We start from the raw sequence: 20,908 nt of genomic DNA on the forward strand, positions 1-20,908 counted from the left end.
TCCAATAACAAAATAAAGAAGATGAGAAACTTACTACTAGAATTTGACCAAACCCTAGAATTACCCCTTTGAAGAGATGTACGATTTGGTGGATAAATCTTCACCAACCAAACAGATTATTCGCTAGAACACCTTTCTTATTCAATCTCACAACTCAAATATTCACCAAATAGTGGCTACTTCTTTTTTCTCGCTCCTTATCTTCTCACTGCGGCTAAAAACTCTTCTCTCTGTTTTTTGCTCGCGGATTTCTTATTTCACAAAAAAGAGATTTATACAGATCTCGTTTCCTTTTCCAACCTAACTAGGTAGCTCCTAGTTAGCTCATCTTTATTAGCTAAGGAATACCTGACTATTGGGTCCATAAGGAGTGACCATCCCAACAAGAGAGACATGAATCTCGCATATGACAAGGATTTGAGTTGTATTTTAAGCCGAGAAAATTGATTATAGAAAGTGTTGCTTCCATGGAGAAATTTTGTTACATATGTCTTTTCAAATCCATAATATCAATTGTATAATTTAAGGATTGTTTATGTGGATAATTTCAAGTAACGGAGTTGTCAATAATATTATATTAAGAAGGCACTACTATTGTGTTTCGAACTCTCAAGCTTTGCTATTTGTCCGAGTTATGTTTCTGTTAAGGATTGTTTACGTGGATAATTTCAAGTAACAGAGTAATCAATTGTATCTCATTTTAACACCTATGTTTTTCTTTTCGGAAAAACTGTGATTTTGCAAGCTTTACCAAAATGACACTTCAGAGGAGCAATGTACAGAGAAAATTGAAAGCAGAAAAAAACAATCATATATTGCAAATAGAATTAAGAGCTAGCTGATGGAAAGCTATGGTTTTTGTTTCCTCACTGGTAAATATGGTGGAAGAAAATATGGAACAATGCATGCAACCCCTAAACATAGAATCACCAGCCATCCAACCCAGATAGCTTTGTGTGGGATCTCAAGTAAGAGCTCATCACAAACTATATGACAGATCAATCAACATAAATAATAAATCACAAGAATCATAAATTATGAACAAAAAGTATATTAGTATTAACTACAGTCATTGTGGAATGAAAGACGAGATGTATTGACATTTGTAAAACTCGGAATTGACTCATGAGTCAAAATACTGTATACACATCTGGAAACACAGATTATCCAGCTTAGAGGATCCAGAATAAAGGAAAAACAAAAACGAAAAGGGAAATGACTTCCAATTACGGTCCATATAAATGGGTCTATGGCAGATTTTTTATATCAACGCAGCTGGAGTGGAAATGACTTCCAATTACGGTCCATATCAGTGGGTCCATGACAGATCTTTTCAGTTACTTATGCAGACTTTTGTTACACATGTACCACAAGGGAAAATATAAATTAAGGACATTTGTAATTTCAAAGGTCATGACTATCTTGTTGGAAAAAATTTAGTTTTTGTGAATAAATAAAACATGATGCCAATTTGGTTTCTTGTGGGGATATTCTCTTGTCTCCCATATGCTTCATAGCACAACTTTTCCTAAGAAATTTGTTTGATTACTCTCGGGTAACACATGTGGTATTCTCAGCTGTTGCAAATTTTAAAGTCGTTGCAAATTCGTAACTGCATAAGAGCTGTTACAAAATTTAGTTGCTAATCGGGAAAAATGGTGTGGTGATTTATCATGAAATATTAATTAATCATTCATCATAAACAATTAATAGGACACTAATTAATAAAGTTTGGTAATGGTTAGTTGAAAAAACCACGGCCGTAGATTTATCCCTCCTAGACAAATCTGGGCCGCTCTTTTTCTAGCCTAACTTAGCCAAGCATTATTTTGTTTTCTAGATTGATTTTTTTTATTCAAGATATGTAAAATTAGCTACATTTTGTTATAGTAGCAATTGCTTTTTATATGGTAGTAATCAAATTGTACATTCTTCCTATTCTCACCCTTCTCGAGTATAATACATGCCATGATATACATAGTGAAGATGTAGGTCCACTCCAGGGCATAATGAAAGTGAAAAGATATTAGACTGCATGGTTTCAAAAGCCTTTGTAGGCAAACTATCTTATGCGGCCAAAATAAGTCCAGGGAAGATCAACCGATTATGAATCTCAAAAGTAAAGCCTAAATCAAATGTATCTTTTTAATCAAAAACTTACATAAGAACTCGATTAATGTTTTTAAACCCTTATAATTTTTCATGATTTGTGAATAACAAGAACATGTTTTACATTTAATGAAGGCTTGTACATTACAATTTGGCTAATGGTCGTTCTTCTTTTTTAATGGTTTTAAGTTCTTCATTAGTAGTTTTTCGCGGTAGATAAGCGGTAGCATAAACTTTTTTTTTTTTAGTTTTTCTATCTTGCACAATAGAATACGTAAATAGAGAGAAGAAAACATGGAAAAGAGAATAATCAAGCCACATCCTCGCCCACCTCAGCAGTTGGGTTTTACGGTGGGTTTGACTTAGTGGAATAAGTATATAGAATTATTGCACTACCTTTTGTTTATGATTCTTTTTGGTTTTGCCTATTTCATATCTCCACTTTCACTAATTCCCATCCCAACCACATATATCATATTTTATATAGCTCTATGAAAATTGGGTAAACAAAACTCATTTTTATCTTCCATCATTAATGATTTATTAGGTTGCCAAATTAATCGTCAAATTATCATTTTCATCATGTTTTAGAGATTGAATTTTGCATAGATAGAAAAATAACCCGTTAACAAAAACTATTGGATTTGGGAAAACCTAATACCGTGAAAACCTAATTAAATCCTATGAGAAACCAATTATATGTTTCCTTATCATCTCAGTTTTTTAGGTCGTAGACATTGTTTCCGTCACATCAATAGGAAATAGAAAATTAATTACAACTTCTGTGATTGATTAAAGATTTTGTTTTTGATTTAAAACCATCATTAAATCGTTGAACAATACAACTGTACCAGTAATATACAATGTGAAAAAGGAAATACAAGTAGTTACGAAAGTTAATGGTGGCAGTAGATCAGAACTTAGTACTGGTAGTAGTTAATAGATTTATTAGGATTAAATTCGAGAAAGCAAAAGAAAAAAGACTACTGTGAATGAAGATGAGTAATAGGGTGAGTTTTGTTTACCCTATTTAAAAAGAGTCCTACAAAATCTGGCTTATGTGTTTGGGAGGGAGATTAGGAAAACTGGGGATAGGAAATAGGTAAAACCTTCTTTTTTGTTCTTCCTTAAGGCCGAGTATTATGGAGGAAAGAAACATGATGGATGAGACGTAAATGCGTGGCATAATGTTTGGTTCCTTTTCTCTCTCCTTGAATATGGAAAAGGGGTGAAGGATGAAATTTTGGGTGAAATATGTAGAAAAATAGGCAAAAATTTAATAGATATATTTTCCTCAAATTTTTGGCCCACCTTTTATATTGGCAGTGACTAAATACAACTCATATTCTAGTTAATTACAATCCTTCCAAAATATCAGAAACCTCGTTGTGATGGGTAAATAAAACTTACCTCCATCTTCATGATATTTGCAGACACAAAATTCATGTTTATCTTCCTTTTTCCATCATTTTTTCCTTGGTTGGACCTTCATCCATTAAAATTTTATTTTTACTTCATTGTTAACTTCAAAATCAGTTGATAAATCCAATTTAAATCCCAAGAACATACATGGGTTCACTTCAATTTCAGCAGTGATAATATAAAACTAGCATGTGTATTCATTTAATTTCAGCAGATACTAAGCTATTTCGTAATATTTTGTTTGGTTTCTCATATTGGTTTTTCTTTTATTTATGAAAGTTGTTCCAAGAAGAAATAAAAACTAAAACATTCATCAACAAAGACACGATAATCACATCAAATGTTTATGATAATGAAGAAAATCGTTTACCTACAAAACTTTTTTACGAAGAGGAGAATAAACATTGTGAATGACTTTTAATTCTTTTTGTTACATTGATGATTAATTTGATTGGATTTTGATTAAGAGTTAAGAGAATCCGATTTTGGGATCACGTAGAACTATAACAAACTACCAAGTTTTAATAATAAACAAAAGTTTTGTTCACCCATGGAAAGAAGGTTTAAGAAGGCATTACTATTATGTTTCGAACTCATGAGCTTTGCAATTTTTCTGGGTATTATGTTTCTGGTGTGACCATTTCATCTTCCGTGCAGACTACTTGACATCGACGAACATGCCCTTGAACTATCAAAAGTACCCACCTAGCAAAGGTCGGAAGTTTTTTTTTTATCAGTTTTTTTGTTTTGTTTTTTACAAAACTAGTCATAAAAACCCAAAATGACCAAACTTGTGGTACAAAAACCCCACTCAAATGTTGGGATCCATCAAAACTCCATCCTAAACATAACTGATACAAAAACCCCAAACTTTTAAAAATTGATACAAAAATCTCAAATTTCAAAACTGGTTTCATCAAATTTTATGATGAAACCAAATTTTGGTTTCATAAACCACGAGTTACTTTTGCTTCGTTGGGATTTTTGTGTTAATTTTATTTTGACGAGTTTTTTGTGGATGGATAGTGAAACTTTTGGAGTCATAAGTCGCGGACCATTTTTTTTAATCGGCAAAGATTAGAAGTATTGGTTGCCCAAAAATGGAGAAACCGAGAACGCCAACAAAACCACTTCTAGTCTTGTTTTGGTGAGGTTGCCTTCGGGAGTCGAGTCTAGACTCGGTCTGATGGTTGACTAAAGAGTGTAATAGGAGTGTAACAAACACTCCGAGCTGAACCATAAACAAAATGTTGGTAAGCCCTAGAAAGTAGAAACCCTGTAGAGAATGTAAAAGCAGAGAGGAGTTTGCAGAAGAGAAAAGAGAAGAGAAAAATGAAAAGGATGAGTTGAAATGGATGGAGATGCAAGATTATCCTCAGCAGTGCTTATGATCCAAGCTATTATTGTAATAAACAATACAAATCTGCTTACTGTGGAAATTGGTATCTAATTGATTGCTCTGGGGGTTGTTTTTCTGCTGATGAAATTCAGGTATGTTGAAACTACATTTTGATTTCATCATAGTTGTTTCTTTTTCTTTGTTGAGACAAAAGGAGAAGGCATCATCATGTTTTATAGTCTGTCTATTGATTGTTTTATTCCAGTGCATGTTGACAAGGCATCATCATGTTTTCTACGTTGTTATCACGTCATTCCTGGTTGTTGATGTTATCATCCTACCTTTATATATGAAAAATGAAGATGCAGCTACCTTCATTCACTAATTTTTCCCAATTGGTAAAATCTGTTAGTTCTATTAGGTATCACTTCATTTACTAAATTTATTGTCTTGTTTAATGGGGTAGTGTTTATTGGTCTAGCATTTGGATGTCTATCAGAATTCATAAGTGAGGTGGTGTTGAGGTAGGAAGGATACGACATTTATGAACATCTCTTAATGTCAAATGTCATAGTTTCACCTTTGGTTGTTGGATTATTACATATTGTGAAGTGGTAAATTTAGTATATTCTACTTCGTACACAATTTTATCGTACAATTGTAGATTACTAATATTATGAATGTAACATTGGTTATTACTTTACCCAGTCTGTACTGTCAGTTATGAGATTTCTCTATTATAATAGTGGAAGCTTGTTTTGGCATCTATTTTTCATACAGGGCTTGTCAGGCTGCTCTTTACATATTCCCTGGATGGTTTGGCACCTCTAGGATCAGCTGCGGCTTCAGGTTTTACATTTCATGTCGAGGCGGCGAAAGGTGGGGTTTACTGTTCCTTGATCATTATATGTTGATTATACAATAAAATATTTATTGAACAGCCTAATCTGTGTTGTTGTTCAGAAAATTGAACAGGTTTTGGGATCAGCCCTGCGCAACCCACAAGCGCCAGCTTTGGCATATTTGAAGAATGAGCATATTTCACTTTTTATAAATTTTTTTGGAGATATGTATATTTGTGATGCGTATCTCGGCTTGATGAAGGTCTGCCCAGAAGGTGGATTGGCTGCATCACTGGCAACTGAAAGCAGGCATACTGTTGTAATTCACAAATGATTTTGATATTGATAATGAAGGAAACACATATTTTACAGCTAGTAGCATTACCTACCAGAGGAGGTTAGATTTTCTTGCATACTCTGATGTTATTACCTCTGGATATATTGATTTTAGCTTTAATTTTCTCTTATTCATGTAGTCCATGCTAGACTTAATGAGATTAATCTCTGGACTGTAGGCATTTAATTATAGTCATCCATTGCAGTATTACCACTAAAGAAATTGTAGACCCATGATTCACTATGACTCTTTTATTTGAAGGGTGATATTGGTGCCTTGACTTACCAAGAGTAAATATTTGCATGTTGTGTGTGTGTGTAGAAATCTGGAAATAGCTCTCACTTGGGAGATTTCATCTTTTAGTTGTTATCTTCACCTGTAGAGGTATCATAGCCACATAGGTGAAATGGGAAGATATCCTGTTAAGGAGATTTTGGCTTCCTAGCTGCATAGACGAAAGTCTTCATGGTCATTATCTTGCTCTGGATGGACAAGCAGATAGGAAAATGGAGAAGCCATAGTAAGTTACAAATGGGTTTTGGAAGTTTAAGATTCTGAGTTTTCATTCCTTGTTCTCATCTCTAGCGTTTAACCTTGTTTTGCCACAGACCAAATCTAATGATCAAGCAGAGTTTCATAAAGTGTGTTGACACAGTGACTCTTAGAATTTTTACTAATCCCGTCAAAGTGCCTGCACTGACCAGAGAGTGATCTGGAAACAGTCTTATCCTTCAGATGCTGCTTGTCTCCCTGCAAAAGCTAGCACAGTATCAGTTCAGAGCTGACCACATAGGGATATTCAACGGGGCCAACCTACATCCTTCAGCTGAACTAGAACTTAACCATCTCATAGGGTTGAATATAAATCAAGATTACAAATAAATACCCAGGAAATAATTAAGGTTGTCTACTCCGATGATATCTCCTTTTGCAACAAAAAGCTTGGCTCTCTGTCAGTTATTATGTTACAATTATCTCTGTAGTAAGAGTATATCTTACCATGATTCCACATTGTGCGTATATAGCTATCAGTATAAGGCACTATTGGGCATTAGACCATGATGTAACTGAACATGCTCGTGAGGTAGTTGGCCTTGTTGGGTTTCAGCAGCATATCATTTACACATGGCAGTGATGGTTTCTACAAGTCACTAACACTTTATTTACTTGTAGGAACTTCATTCAGCTGGTTTTCTCGGGAGACAATACAGGGAGGCTTTTGAAATACAAACCAAATACAAAGGAACCCACCGTCCTTGTAAGAAACCTCCAATTCCCTAATGGAGTACCAGGGGCAAGGACAAGTCGGTCTTCATCTTCTGTGAAGGATCCCTCGGCAGGTCAGTCTCCTCCCGCGGGCAAAAGTATAAATTCTTTTTGATGCTTTTACTTGTTCCATTAACATATTATATTAGCTATGATTTAAAAGGGAAGGAAGACACCATTAATTATGTTCTGTTATCCATGTTTAGTTTGTGTATGGTGAAACTTTAGGACGAGGATGTGACTAGATAGAGCTCCCAATTTTATGCCCTCAAATCCTCAATTTTCTTGCTGTTGCTGGTTATCTCTTCTCAAAAACTCTAGGTCGTCATATTTCATGCTCATTGGAATTCAATCGCATACGATGCTTACACTTGAGTTGTTAATAGGAGGAGATACTGGTGGAAAGGAGAATAGGCGGGGACTTCTTAGGTATTTGCCTTTCTACCTGGATTTCCAGATAATGTAAGAACCAACCTTTAGAAAGGGAGAATTTTGGGTGGCTGTCCACTGTTTCCGATCCATATACAACTATATGTATGTGTTCTTTACCTGGACTCAGTAAACTCTTGCTGAAGTACCCATTCATAGCCAAGATCCAATTCCTCCTCAATATTGGAGGCCGACTTCATGGAGTGCTCGTCAATGCAAATATTGGAGGACAGTGAAGGTAAGGTCGTTAAAAGCTGCAACTGAAGTGAAGGAGAGATGGAAAACTATGGATAGGTAGAGTCAAGTGCACGCGATAGTCATACCAGAAAAATATATCTACTTCCTTTGTCTCACAATGAAAAGTCAAGTCTTTACAGACAAAATTGGAATCGATCGGTAATTCAGGATATTTTGATCTTATCTTATTTGAATTGGAGTGTTCTATTACCTCTATTTGTCCCCCACGCCAATACTGCTGAAACCAATTTGATTAGTCAATGTATTTTTGAAACCTTTAAAAAAGTTCAATTGCATCAACAACACTTCATTTTATTTTCAAAGGACAAATACAAGAATATCATTACTACCGAGACTGGAGTTCCTTGGCTAATTCCCACTGTGGTTAAAGACCAGAAGAGTTCCTTCCTCTCACGACCCGAGTTCAAAATTCATCAACATTAAATTCTTTACCGACAAAAATAAAGAAGGCTTATTTGGGTGCAAAGTTGTGCCATCAAAAGTTATCTGAAGTCGACCTATAATCCACTGGGTGCCGTACAGACCACAATTTTTCACCCACAATTAAAACGTAGGTACGTCCAAGCGTCCAAGTGAATACCACTGGCCGAAGTTACAGAAACTTGGTTATAACACGCGCCACTCTGGTAAGAATTGTGCACAGACTGTGCAAGACCACCATGTGCTTTCGTTTCTCAGCGGATTTAATGTTTTTCTTTCTTATTAGGTAGGTGATTGACGTCATTGATGTCTTCCTCATTGGCAGAGCCGGGCCTGAGGGTGTGCAGGGTGTGCGACCGCACAGGGCCCAGCTCTGCCTGAGGCCTTTTTCCCTATGGATCTATGATGTATACTCACTTTCCCCTCCAAGCCCAGTAAGCCAACGTATCAAAAAAAGAAAAAAATCTTTGCCTCTGTTAAGACTAAGGGTGAGCATTTAGCCCGTAGTCCGCGGATTTAACCGGGACCAACCGTTCTTTTGCGGATGGATGTCCGGACCGTTCGTTAATGGGTTGGATGCGGATGGAATTTTTGAAATCCAACGGATAACAGATTGGGCCCGGATGCAACCATGAAAATCCGTTGGACATCCATATCCGTTAAATTAAGGACCTTTATATAGTTCTAGAAAATACTATGAATCATTTAGGAATTTTTAAGATGTTTGCTTGGGGTGTTGTACATGACATTTTTATATTTGTATGCATATATAGGATATGCAGGTTTTATAAGGAGTCATTTGTGTTAGCTTTATTTTCTTTACCATAATTTTAACTAAAACAAATCCATTGGATTATCCGTACCCAATCCGTCCATCCGTGCATCCATTGGATGAAAATTCGTTGGATCTGGATTGGATGCGGATGCCAAATTTGAAAACCGTAGTGCAATGGATTGGATGCGGACGAGGCGAAAACCGGTCCATACCGGCCCATGCTCATCCCTAGTTAAGACTCGAACGAGTGACATGGGTGAGATAATTAAGTTCCTTAATCCACTAGGCTGACTACTTGTTCTTGTTATACTTTTCAGCTCCAGACCATCAGTACTTTTTGAATCTTTATCATATTATTTCCGCATGCACCTGCCCATGACTATATATTTTGAGTTTGCTTTGGGTATTTTTGTGCATGTAGGTGGACATTAAGAGTTATCATTTGCGTTAACTTTATAAAAGGCCCTGCGAAACTTTTTCGCACAGGGTCCTTCTAGACTCAGGACCGGCTCTGCTCATTGGTGGCTAACATTGGCAACAAGGTGCATGCTGAGCTGTTGGATCTTCATCTTCATTATACTTTCCATTTTTATGCTGTTGTATATAGTTTCCATTTAATACCGACATATTTACTGAGCAAAATAAAATAGCGACATCTTCATCAGTTAAGATTTTTAGTGCTAATAAACATGCATGAATCTTCATCTTCTCCTTCTTCACTAGGAAAATGGTTAGGGTTTGTAACAGCAATATGGGTACAAGCGATATCAGGAAACAACTATACATTTTCAAACTACTCAGCTGCTCTAAAATCATTAATGTCTTTAACTCAGCTACAACTAAATAATCTATCAGTAGCTAAAGATGTTGGTAAAGCTTTTGGTGTTCTTGCCGGTATAGCTTCCGATCGTCTTACTACTCCTGTTATTTTATTAATTGGATCTTTGGAAGGTCTTATCGGTTATGGCGTTCAATGGCTTGTTGTTAGTCGGAAAATTCATCCTCTTCCTTACTGGCAGGTATAACACTGTTCCATTTCTCCAGGTCCTGCACTAGCACACTCCGATGTGTACATTTCAGAAACTTTTTTTTTTCTTAACTGCAGATGTGCATATTTCTGGCCCTGGGAGGAAACAGTACAACATGGATGAATACAGCGATTCTAGTTACATGCATGCGTAATTTTCGTAAAAATCGCGGTCCTGTATCTGGAATCTTAAAAGGGTTTGTGGGTTTAAGCACAGCAATTTTCACAGATGTTTGTAGCGCTTTGTTTGCTGATAGTCCTTCAAAATTTCTACTCATGTTAGCAATAGTTCCTGCCGTGGTTTGTCTCACCGCAATTTTCTTCCTCCGCGAAGTTCCGGTTACAAATACGGCTGCCCAACAAGAAGAAGAATCCAAATATTTGAACTTCTTCAATATCGTTGCTGTCATTGTTGCTCTATATCTCTTAATATATGATCTCTCCGGGAAGCACAGTCATCTGATGTCTTTGCTTTTCGCTTCTGGACTTCTATTTCTATTAGTAGTCTCGCCATTATCTATTCCGTTATACTCTATATTTAAGAACTCATCAAACTCTCATAATATTAATAATGATGATGTTGAAACAAGAATTCAAGAAGCAGAAACACAAACAGTTGAAACAGAAATGAGAGAAAAATCGGTACAAGTAGTAGTAGAAGAAAAAGATTTAGAAACTGATGACAAAGTTGTTGAAATGGATTACAAGAAACCAATTCTTGGCGAAGATCACACAATCTTAGAGGCAGTTCAAACTTTAGATTTCTGGATTCTTTTCCTTTCGTTTCTTTGTGGTGTAGGTACTGGTTTAGCTGTGATGAATAATTTGGGGCAAATGGGTTTAGCTCTTGGGCATGCTGATGTTTCTATATTTGTATCACTTACAAGTATATTTGGTTTCTTTGGTCGTATCGGCTCAGGAACGATATCTGAATATTTTCTCAAGTACGTGCTGTTTCGTAATCTTTCGTGTATTTTATATTTATAATTTTCTGTCGACTTTATTGAATTCATTCATTCATAATGCAGGAATCATGCAACACCAAGGCCACTATGGAACGCTGCATCGCAAATCCCAATGTCTCTAGGATATGTTGTTTTAGCCATTGCATTACCAGGTTCTTTGTACGTGGGCTCAATTGTTGTTGGTATTTGCTACGGTGTTCGTCTTGCCATTACAGTTCCCACTGCTTCAGAACTATTTGGCCTTAAATACTATGGTTTGATCTACAACATTCTAATCTTGAACCTTCCCCTTGGGTCATTCCTATTCTCTGGTTTGCTAGCTGGTTTTTTGTACGATGCACAAGCAACTAAAACAAAAGGAGGTGGAAATACATGTGTTGGATCTCACTGTTACAGACAAGTTTTTGTGGTCATGGCTTTGTCGTGTGTAGTTGGTTTGGTGTTGGACGTGGTACTTGTGTTCCGAACGAAGAAACTTTACAAAAAGATCCAAATCGGTAAGAAGTCTGGCTAGGAAAATTAGGTGTAAATCCGAAAGAAAAAAAAAATGAAACTGAAGATTAAGTTCCTTTCGATGTTAATTGTATGTTGAAACTTGTTTTTCCTGAAAATATCAGCTTGATCTTGATCAGCGCTTATTAAATTCAAAAATGCTATCAATTTATCTCTTTCAGCACATTTATGTCACACAGTGCTAAAATTTGAGCACAACAGGAAACATCACATCACACAATCTGGCAAACACAACACGGTAGTAGATTCGTGGATTGAGTTGTGCCTGGTTAATCAGCACGTGAAGTAAGCATATGCAGTAAAGCACAACAACATGGGAAGAACGCACATAACGTCATGTATTGTGTGTGCTAATTGTTGACCATTTTATTTTTGTTACCGTAACTAATTTTCTAACACTATAATAACAAGGTGTTTATTTTTTGGTGATTCGGGTTCTAAATCGGATTTAAGCCTTGATTCGGACGAGTCAGATGTCAGGTCCTTTGTTTTTTTAGTTTGAATCAACTTTAAATCACGACCTGATTTAATCCCTGACTATGATGTGGTTGAGTCGGGGAATGAAATGCCCTCAATTCATGAGACTAAGTCATTGATTCATACATTTTTGAGTCATATCTGATTCAAAATAAACATAATAAGTCGGATCCAAATGAATCAAGTGTCAGGTCCAAAAACAAAAAACAAACATGATATACATGACCAACCTTAAATTCTTCAATACTTTTTCTACGTATATATCCGGGTCGAACAAAAAAATCTAACTTGTAACTAACTATTCCCTCCGTCCCACTAATAAGTGACCTAGTTACTTTTAGATTTTCTCCCACCATTAAGTGACCTATATCACTAAATAAGGACATATTTTTAAAATTATCCTTTTAATTGATTATAAGAAATATAAGAAATAGCATAATTTGAAAGACATGTTTATATTCGTTATATAGGTGTTTCAAAATACTTTTCAATGGTACGAAGTTTGCGAACATCCATGGTATAGTTTGAGAGATAAATCATTTCAAAATTTCACTATTTATTATCCATAAGGTATGATTGTAAAGAGTGCTTAAAAATACTATTCCCCTTGCTTGCCTTAAAACGTGTGCGAACTTGAACTAGGTCACTTAATAGTGGGAGGGAGAGAGTACACAACAGAGGAGCGAGAGCGTCTGCAAATCGGTTTCCTTCTGAGTCAACAAATCATGGGAGATTCAAAAAAGGTTATGCAAATTGAATGGAAGACATTTGAAATCTCCAAGATAAAGCTGGGAAAAAAGGTGGTATTCGTGCAGAGGAGAAAAGGAAAGACGGCAAGAGGTATTGGATTCTTTTCTCGTCAGAAATTGGACGCTGGATCAAGGAGATTCTAGCATTTATAGTAGATAAGAAGACCAAGGAAACTCGCTGGACCAGAAGAGAAGACTCGTATTTCTTCTTAGTAGAGATCAAAAGCAATAAAAGAGGAGAACATCAAAATTGCAAGATATGATGCCAGCAAAAGAAGGAATAACTCTGTCTGTCTTCCCCAAGGAGTAAATGAAAAAGGTTGGTAGAAAATGGACGAAATTCTAGAACAACAGATTGGTGTTAATGCTCGCTCTACCCAATAGTTCCTTACCAGGAAAGATATAATAAATTTCTATTACATGACAGTTCTAGGACGTCTCGAGTAATGTTGGTATCTTTTCAGGGTACTTCTTGGAGTGAAATTGTAAAGTCCATATCATATAAATTAAAGTGGAACCAGTTTATTAAATTGGTAATTACGGGAAAAAAATTATCCATTTTTTATCCAAACTCTGAAAGTGAATGGATGAGTGGTTTGACACCATTAAAGTGGTCTGAAGCAGACACATCTATTGAAGTAAAATAGAGATCTTGCATCAATGAAGTTCTGCCAAGAGAAGCTCTGAATAAATTTAAATGGTGAGTGAGAATAACAGGGCTACCTCTACATCTCTGGTCGGAATCAAATTTATCGCCATCGGCAACAAACTTGGAGGGCTTGCAGAAATTTAGAAGAAAAAAAACTTGTCTTTGTAACCCAAAAGTTTGTAGAATTTCTATCACATGAGATCTTCAAAAAATCCTAGTTGATCTAGACATTGAAATTGAAGGAATCTTTTATCTACTTTCAGTTCGGTGGCAGCCGGAATACATCCGTAAAAAGTCTCCCTCGCAGAAAGAATAGCATTACCTTATGACAGACTTGAATAAAAAAAAAAGTACAAAATTCAAATGTGTCAGTAAGAAAGAGACAAACAACAAGTTCTCGGTCAGACCCGAGTCAACATGGTCTTTTTCAAAGAGGGCAGAATGTAATTTCTAGTGCTGACTCAGGGGGACTAACCAAATTATAATTATGTTATAAAACTTCAGGAAAAAGAAGATTCAGTTACATAATCAGGCAAATAAAATGGGAATTTCGAGTTTTGGTCCAAAAACTACCCCAGAACCGCAAATGGAAACCACCTCATCCTCACTAGTATTAGACGACATCAATCCAATGAGTAAGGAAAAAGACAAATCATTATCCAGGAAACTGCTAAAGATCATCAATTGAGGTTCAAAATGGGAGAGTGGTCATTGATTTAAACAATCTCAACTCTGACTGGATCAAATATTGAAACAATATTCACCACTGTAGAACTAATGATGGATGTGAGCAGCAACTTAAGAGTTAATATATAAGACGGGGAAACAACAAGCATTGCAACACATATTTTTTTTAAATAATTGAAAGGCATGATAAAAACTTGGCCAGTTTTGCTGCCAAAAAAAATGAAGGGGCACAAGCTATTACAAATGGATTCTAATCAAATGAATGCTCACATAATATCATGGAACGCAAGGGATATCAATGCAGTAAACAAAATGGATCATCTGAAGGATTTGATTCAAAAATATAAACGTATTGCAATGGTCATTCAAGAAACCAAAATGATAAAAGTTTCAAATTGGTTAGTGAAACGTTTATGGGGCAATGAAAGGAATGGTTAAAGGATGATAGCTTCAGAAGGCTTGGGTAGAGGTATGCTGACAATATGGGATACATACAAACTTGAATTCATATATGAAGTGGTTTCAACAGATACTTTGAGCCAGGAATTTGTCAATAAATCGGACAGATTTGAATCGACTCTCACCAATTTATACTCTCATTGTCTGACTGAGGAAGAAGAGAATTCTGGGAAGAGTTATATTATTTGGTTGGTTGGTATGAAGGAGCTTGGTGCATTGCTGGGGATATCAATGCTGTTAGAAAAAGATGAGAAAGGAATAAGAGAGGAGGATCACAGCTTGGCAAGAGACTCTTCAACGAATTCATGCATATGAAGACCTAATATATTTTCCAATGGATGGAGTTATTTACTCCTGGTTCAATATGAATCAAGACCCAATATTATGCATACTGGACAACATTATTATATCTCCAGAGTTTGAAGATAAATTTCCAAATGTGGCCCAAACCCTTCTCTCCAGAAACTCTTCAGACCACTCACCATTTCTTCTCACAACATGGTAATGTGATACGTCACAATCCTCCTTTAAAAAAATCAAACTTATTGGCTGCACCATAAAAAAATTCTTAGTAACTTGATAACCTGGTGGAATGTAATCGAGTACACTGGGTCCCTAAGTTTTATTCTTTCTAAGAAGCCTCGAAACTTAAAGTACTTCATCAAAAGATGGGTCAAAGAGAAATATGGGTAGAAAGCATAGAAAAAGAAGAATTTGATAAAGAAGATTGATGAATTTAATTTAAAAGAAGAGGATGGAAAACTTGAGACTGTAGATTCATAGAAGAGCTAATAGCAAAGTTGAGTTAAAACATATTAGGTTTGATAATTCTCAAAAAATGGCAATATAGATCTAAAACAACTCAACTTAGAGATGGAGAGAAAAAAAATAAGTATCTTCATCAGTTAGATAATGGGAGAAAGAAAATAAACACAATGTACAAGATGATAATGAAGACAACTTCAACCGTCTAGAGATTAAACAAGAATTCAGCAAGCATTTCTCAAATTTATTCACTGAACTACATTCTTGGAGACCACAATTAGAAGATTACGATGTTCCAAAAATATTTGCAGTTGTTCAAGAATGGTTAGAGAGACATTTTGAAGAATTAGAAGTATGGAAAACAATTAAAGCTTGTGGAAACAACAAATCTCCAGGGGATGATGGATATCATATGGAGTTCTTTAAATTTGCATGGGAAGTACTCAAAACTGATGTGATGAAAGTGGTACAACAGTTCTATGACTCAGAGAAGATAGACTAGAGGCTCAATTGTGCCTTCATTTGTCTCATCCCCCAAAAAAAAACATCCGGACCTCAACATTTAAGACCCATAAGTCTGGTGGGCTGCATTTATAAAATCATCTTCAAATTATTAGCTACAAAATTTAAGTTGGTAATTCCCAAACTAATGAGTGAACATCAAGGAGCATACAATCAAGGAAAACAAATTCAAGATGGAATTCTTATAGCAGGTGACCTGATTGATTCTAGAATAAACTCAAAGAAACCAGGAATTCTTGTCAAGTTGGACATTGAAAAATCTTTTGATAATGTAATTTGTTTCTGCTTAGACTATCTGCTTAAAGGTGCAGGGTTTGTTGACAAACAGTGAAACTGGATATGTTGGTGTCTCTCATCCTCTCAATCTTCAGTCTTAGTTAATGAAAGCCTTAGCAATAAGTTTAAACTTCATAAAGGATTGAGACAAGGAGATTTCCTCTTTCGCTTTATCTTTATTCTTGTAGTTGAGGCATTAACAAGACTTCTTAGAAGAGATGAAGAATTACTAATTTCTGGATTCAGCACCCATCCTGACATTAGTGTGTCTTATTTGCAATTTGCTGATGACACACTAATGTTTCTTGATGCAAAAGAAGAAGTTAATGGAAGCCTTAGAAATAAGTTGAAACATTAGAATTGACTAAAAAATGAGATTTCCTCTCTCCTTTCCTCTTCATTCTTGTAGCTGGGGTATTAACAAGACTTCTTAGAAGAGTTGAAGAACTATTGATTTCTGGATTCAGCACCTCTCCCGGCATTAGTTTGTCTCATCGCAATTTGCTGATGACACGCTACTCTTTCTTGATGCAAAAGAAGAAGTTGAAAATTTTGTAATGATACATCAAATTTATGAAGCTATCACAAGTTTTAAGAGTAAATCTTGAGAAGAGTAAGGTGACTAGCATAAGAGATGACCACAAAACCCAAGCCATTGCTAGAATCCTCAACTTTGACATTGAAGCTTTTCCCATAAAATATTTAGGAATGACACTTGGATCAACAAGGAAACAAACTAGTATTTGGGATTCAACTCTTGGTATAAATTCAAGTCAAAACTAGCTAAATGAAGAAGAAAATTCTTATCTAAAGAAGGTAGATTTGAATTGATTAGCAGTGCATTGGCAAGCCTTCCCGTGTATTTTATGTCCCTGATTTAGATGACAGAATGATAAAGCCAAAAAAATAATGGTGGGGTGGGGGTGGGGGGTTGGGAATATGAAGTCTTAGAGCCACTAAAAAATTCCTTTTAGCAAAGTGGAACTGGAGATACACACAAGAAAGAGAATCCCTATGGAAGAAAATCACCAAATACAAGACTTTGCCTGAGAAATATGATGTGTTTCTTAAAGAATACAATTCTTCTTATGGGGGAGGTTTCTAGAAAGATATTTCAAAATAAAAGAGCATCATATAGTGGAATTCAAAAGTGATTCTTTGTTCAGGGAAGGGATTAATCATATTTTGAAGGGATCCATGGAAGAATCAAATACCCTTTTGTGAAACACACAAAAAGGCTTTTAAAGATGCAGCTCATAAAGATGCCAAAATTGCTGATCTAGTCCAAGATGGAGTCTGGTGTATTAATCTTCTAAAACAACCTACAACTGAAGTTACAAGCGAGTTGGAAAACTTACATGAACTTCTAGGTTCGACTCCAATTCTTGAAGTCCCTGTGGATCATAAGAAGACACTCTAAGCTACCTCCTATCTTCTAGCTATTCTACAAAAGTTGGATATGAATGGCTCATGCAACAACAAGGTCAAGACTCTGCTGAAGACTGCAACTATGTATGGAAGAAGAACGTACCATCAAAAGGAAGACTACAACTCAATACTTACAGTCCACAATTTAAACAAGAGGGGTTGTCAGATTCAATAAACATCTTGTCCACTCTGCATTGGTGTTCAAGATGAACCACTTTTACAGATTTTATCACGAATTGGAAAGCATCTCAAATTTAAATTGAAAGTGTATCGAGCGTAGAGGGATAAATTCATAAATTATGTAATTTTCTTGGTTGTTATAGCTTTTCTCTCTTTAATAAAATTTTACCTCTTTTGTAGTAAAAAAGAAAGAAAGAAAGAAACTGGCTTTTCTAAGCGCTCCTTAATAACGCGTTTGGATATAAATTTGCTTCTGACTTCTGGTTCTCCAGAAGTCGAAGTCAGAAGCAAAACCATTTTGCTTCACAAAAAGTTAATTTTCGACTTTTAGAAGTCGAAAAGCTACTTCTGATATGCTATTAAACAAACATGTTATTAATGAAACTGTAACATCTTTTTCAGTAATCCAATGAACAACAGAAAAAAATCGGTTATTATTAAATATGAAAAAATTTGGACCAAATCGTACCCAAAAAAAGAACGACTAAATTGTCACCGATTTTAAGAATGAAACCTGTTTTGAGGCATACCAAATTTTGTTCCGGAATACACAATAAGGACAAAATAGAGTCACTATCACTACGTAGTAAAACCAATAATCCCTTATCCGCGATAGTTGATAATGACAGTAATGTCCTTATCATTTACTTTTTTAAAAAAATAATTTTTCAATTTACATTTTATTTTAATTTTTTTTTTAGTTTTTTAAAGTTTTTTCTGAAATTTAAATTTTTTAAAACATACTTCGGTTCGTCTGAGAAGCCGAACTTCACTCTATAACTGTTAAACCTAAGTTCGGCTGACTCGAGCCAAAAATAGGATAACCAAACTTAACATTGTCCTTCATAAGGTGAAGCTCAGCTAACATTTTTGTGTTTAATTATCAGCCGTATTGTGTTCATTAGCACTTTCAGAATGAAGATCAATGAGTAATTCGGCTGATATTTCGTTTCAATTGTAAGCCGAAGTTCACTATGTAACTGTCATAAAACCCGAGTTCTTTGTAGAGAGGATCTGGTTCTTGATCTACAACTTCAGTCAATTTGATTTGCTGATTAGAAAAACGAATAACGTCTCTACAATTAGTCGAAGATGAAGAAATTTGTAGTCCGGTTAGCGTCGATTGGAGTAAAGAAGATAAAACCTTTTTTGATTTTTCTTTAGTTTTTCTTCTCCTACAAACCTTTTTTGATTTTTCTTCTCAGAACCTTCATCTTCCCTCCTGCTAGTGTTGATGGTATCTAATGGATTCCTCTCCACAGTTGTCTTATCTCTTTTAACTTTTCTATTATCCCCTTTGCTGTGTATAGATTGTTCTTTTGTCCGTAGTTAATCAACGTCCTTTCCATTCCGCTGCTACTGTTCTCTCTGTGTCGTTGTTTTATTGTTCTGCTGTTATAGATAATTCCCATACTGGTTTTGTTGCAGCAAAGTTTCCTCTTCCGGAACTCGTTTCACTGTTCCAAACCCTAAAAATAGCAAGCCCCAATAAAAAAAGTCTCTCAAGAGGAAGCATTGCATGACAAGGTATTAAGAAACACCTCTCTTCTTTAGAATAATATTGTTGCCCCTGTTTCTTATATGCGTTGATGTTCGCAAGATGATGCGAGAGAGAAAGAAAATAAACCTAAAAGAAATAGACAACCCCTTACCATTAATACTCGCATGACCCTTACGAGTTTCAAAAAGAATCCTAGCACTACACAACATGAGTCTAGTACTCAGGCGAATTCTTGTGCTTCTGATCAAGCTAGCATTACCACTTCTCTGTCATCTTCTACCCTTCCTCAGGCGAATGTTATCGCGTTCTCCTCATTCTCTACTCCTGCCATCAGTCATGTTCAAAACCCTTGTAAGGACCTTATGCTTGTATCTCCTCCACACTCTTCTTCTTTTCCCAATGTGATTTCTAGCTCCCAGGAGTTGAGTGTTACAACTCAGGACATCACCTTTTCTACTGAGTAAGTCGTTGCATCTTTGCAGGATATACCCCTTTCCATTTCTTCAACTATTCCCATGTATGTGGACTACCTCTTCTATTCCCCTTTGAGATTTACCTCGTTCATCCCTTCCATGAGTACAGTATTGACCACTTCTCCTCTTCGTACAGATACCTCTCCTCAAGCGAGGTTGACTTCTTCTGAGACATATGTTCCTGACACAGCAAACTTGGGAACAAATCCTCTTCTCGATACAACTCGCTCGCTCATATTCCAACGATTCATCCCAACAACGTTTGTGCGAGTCCCTTGTCAAGCTTCTGGGGGACGCCTCTCCAGATAAATCTACTAGGAGCGAGATCTTCTCTCAGATGGATCCCTCAATTATCGAAGCTTTTGATTGTATGGAATCTCGACGCCTCTTTATCCAAGCTGAAGGGTTTTCAGAGTCTAGTTCCATTATACGAGATCTTACTCGTCAGAATGCCATGTTGAAGGCCGATGTTTATGCTGGGGAGGTCTTGGGTGAGAAACTTCGCAACAAAAATCATGAGCTCAGAGGTATTTCCTTCTCTTTCTTATTAATTATATGATTATATCTTATCTCGCTCTTCCATTAAGCTTTATTGCATGTATTTATTCGCAAATTTTTTTTTGCCTCTGCTCGTGTGAATATATAGAGATACACCAAAAGCAAAGTCATGGAAAGATTCAACTTCCCATATTCAGTTGAAGATGCTTGTAAGGAGGATATAGAGTTGGGTGATCAGTAAGACCAATTGAATAATAATCATTCATATTCGCTTGATCAAATTGATAATTTGAAAAGTGAGAATTATGGTCTTAGTTCCCAAAATGACTCATTAAACTCCCAAGTGTCCAAACTTGAAAGGTTACCAGCGAGCAAGTAGAGCTACAATACCTCGCGCGTCATGGAAAATGAACAAATCTCCAGACGCTTGGATAGATCTGGTCACCTATGCTCTGTCCAACATGCCTCTAACACGAGGAAAACCCAGCATGTGTCTCGCCAATCCAGAGAATTTTTCTAAAGGCCGTCGAGAAAGCTTGAAT

At 35.9% G+C, this 20,908-nt stretch overlaps 1 protein-coding gene and 1 pseudogene across 1 annotated transcript; both read left to right on the top strand.

The window, feature by feature from the left end:
* The first annotated feature begins 4,861 nt into the window (after positions 1-4,861).
* LOC113360835 lies at positions 4,862-8,061 on the top strand (annotated as a pseudogene).
* Positions 8,062-9,886: 1,825 nt separating this feature from the next.
* Positions 9,887-11,717, top strand: LOC113360836 (protein NUCLEAR FUSION DEFECTIVE 4-like). The gene is made up of 3 exons (XM_026604284.1): positions 9,887-10,216; positions 10,303-11,168; positions 11,253-11,717. The coding sequence occupies exons 1-3, from the start codon at positions 9,887-9,889 to the stop codon at positions 11,701-11,703; spliced, it is 1,647 nt and encodes a 548-aa protein (XP_026460069.1). The 3' UTR covers positions 11,704-11,717.
* The last annotated feature ends 9,191 nt before the right edge of the window (positions 11,718-20,908 follow it).

The sequence above is a fragment of the Papaver somniferum genome, chromosome 3 (assembly GCF_003573695.1).
Source record: "Papaver somniferum cultivar HN1 chromosome 3, ASM357369v1, whole genome shotgun sequence".
NCBI lineage: Eukaryota > Viridiplantae > Streptophyta > Magnoliopsida > Ranunculales > Papaveraceae > Papaver > Papaver somniferum.

What these genes read in the sequence shown, in the direction of transcription:
- LOC113360836 (XM_026604284.1), top strand. Translation starts at nt 9,887, where the DNA reads ATGCATGAATCTTCATCTTCTCCTTCTTCACTAGGAAAATGGTTAGGG. An exon ending in ATCCTCTTCCTTACTGGCAG is followed by an intron (nt 10,217 to 10,302) that starts GTATAACACTGT and finishes TCTTAACTGCAG; the next exon opens with ATGTGCATATTTCTGGCCCT. An exon ending in ATATCTGAATATTTTCTCAA is followed by an intron (nt 11,169 to 11,252) that starts GTACGTGCTGTT and finishes TTCATAATGCAG; the next exon opens with GAATCATGCAACACCAAGGC.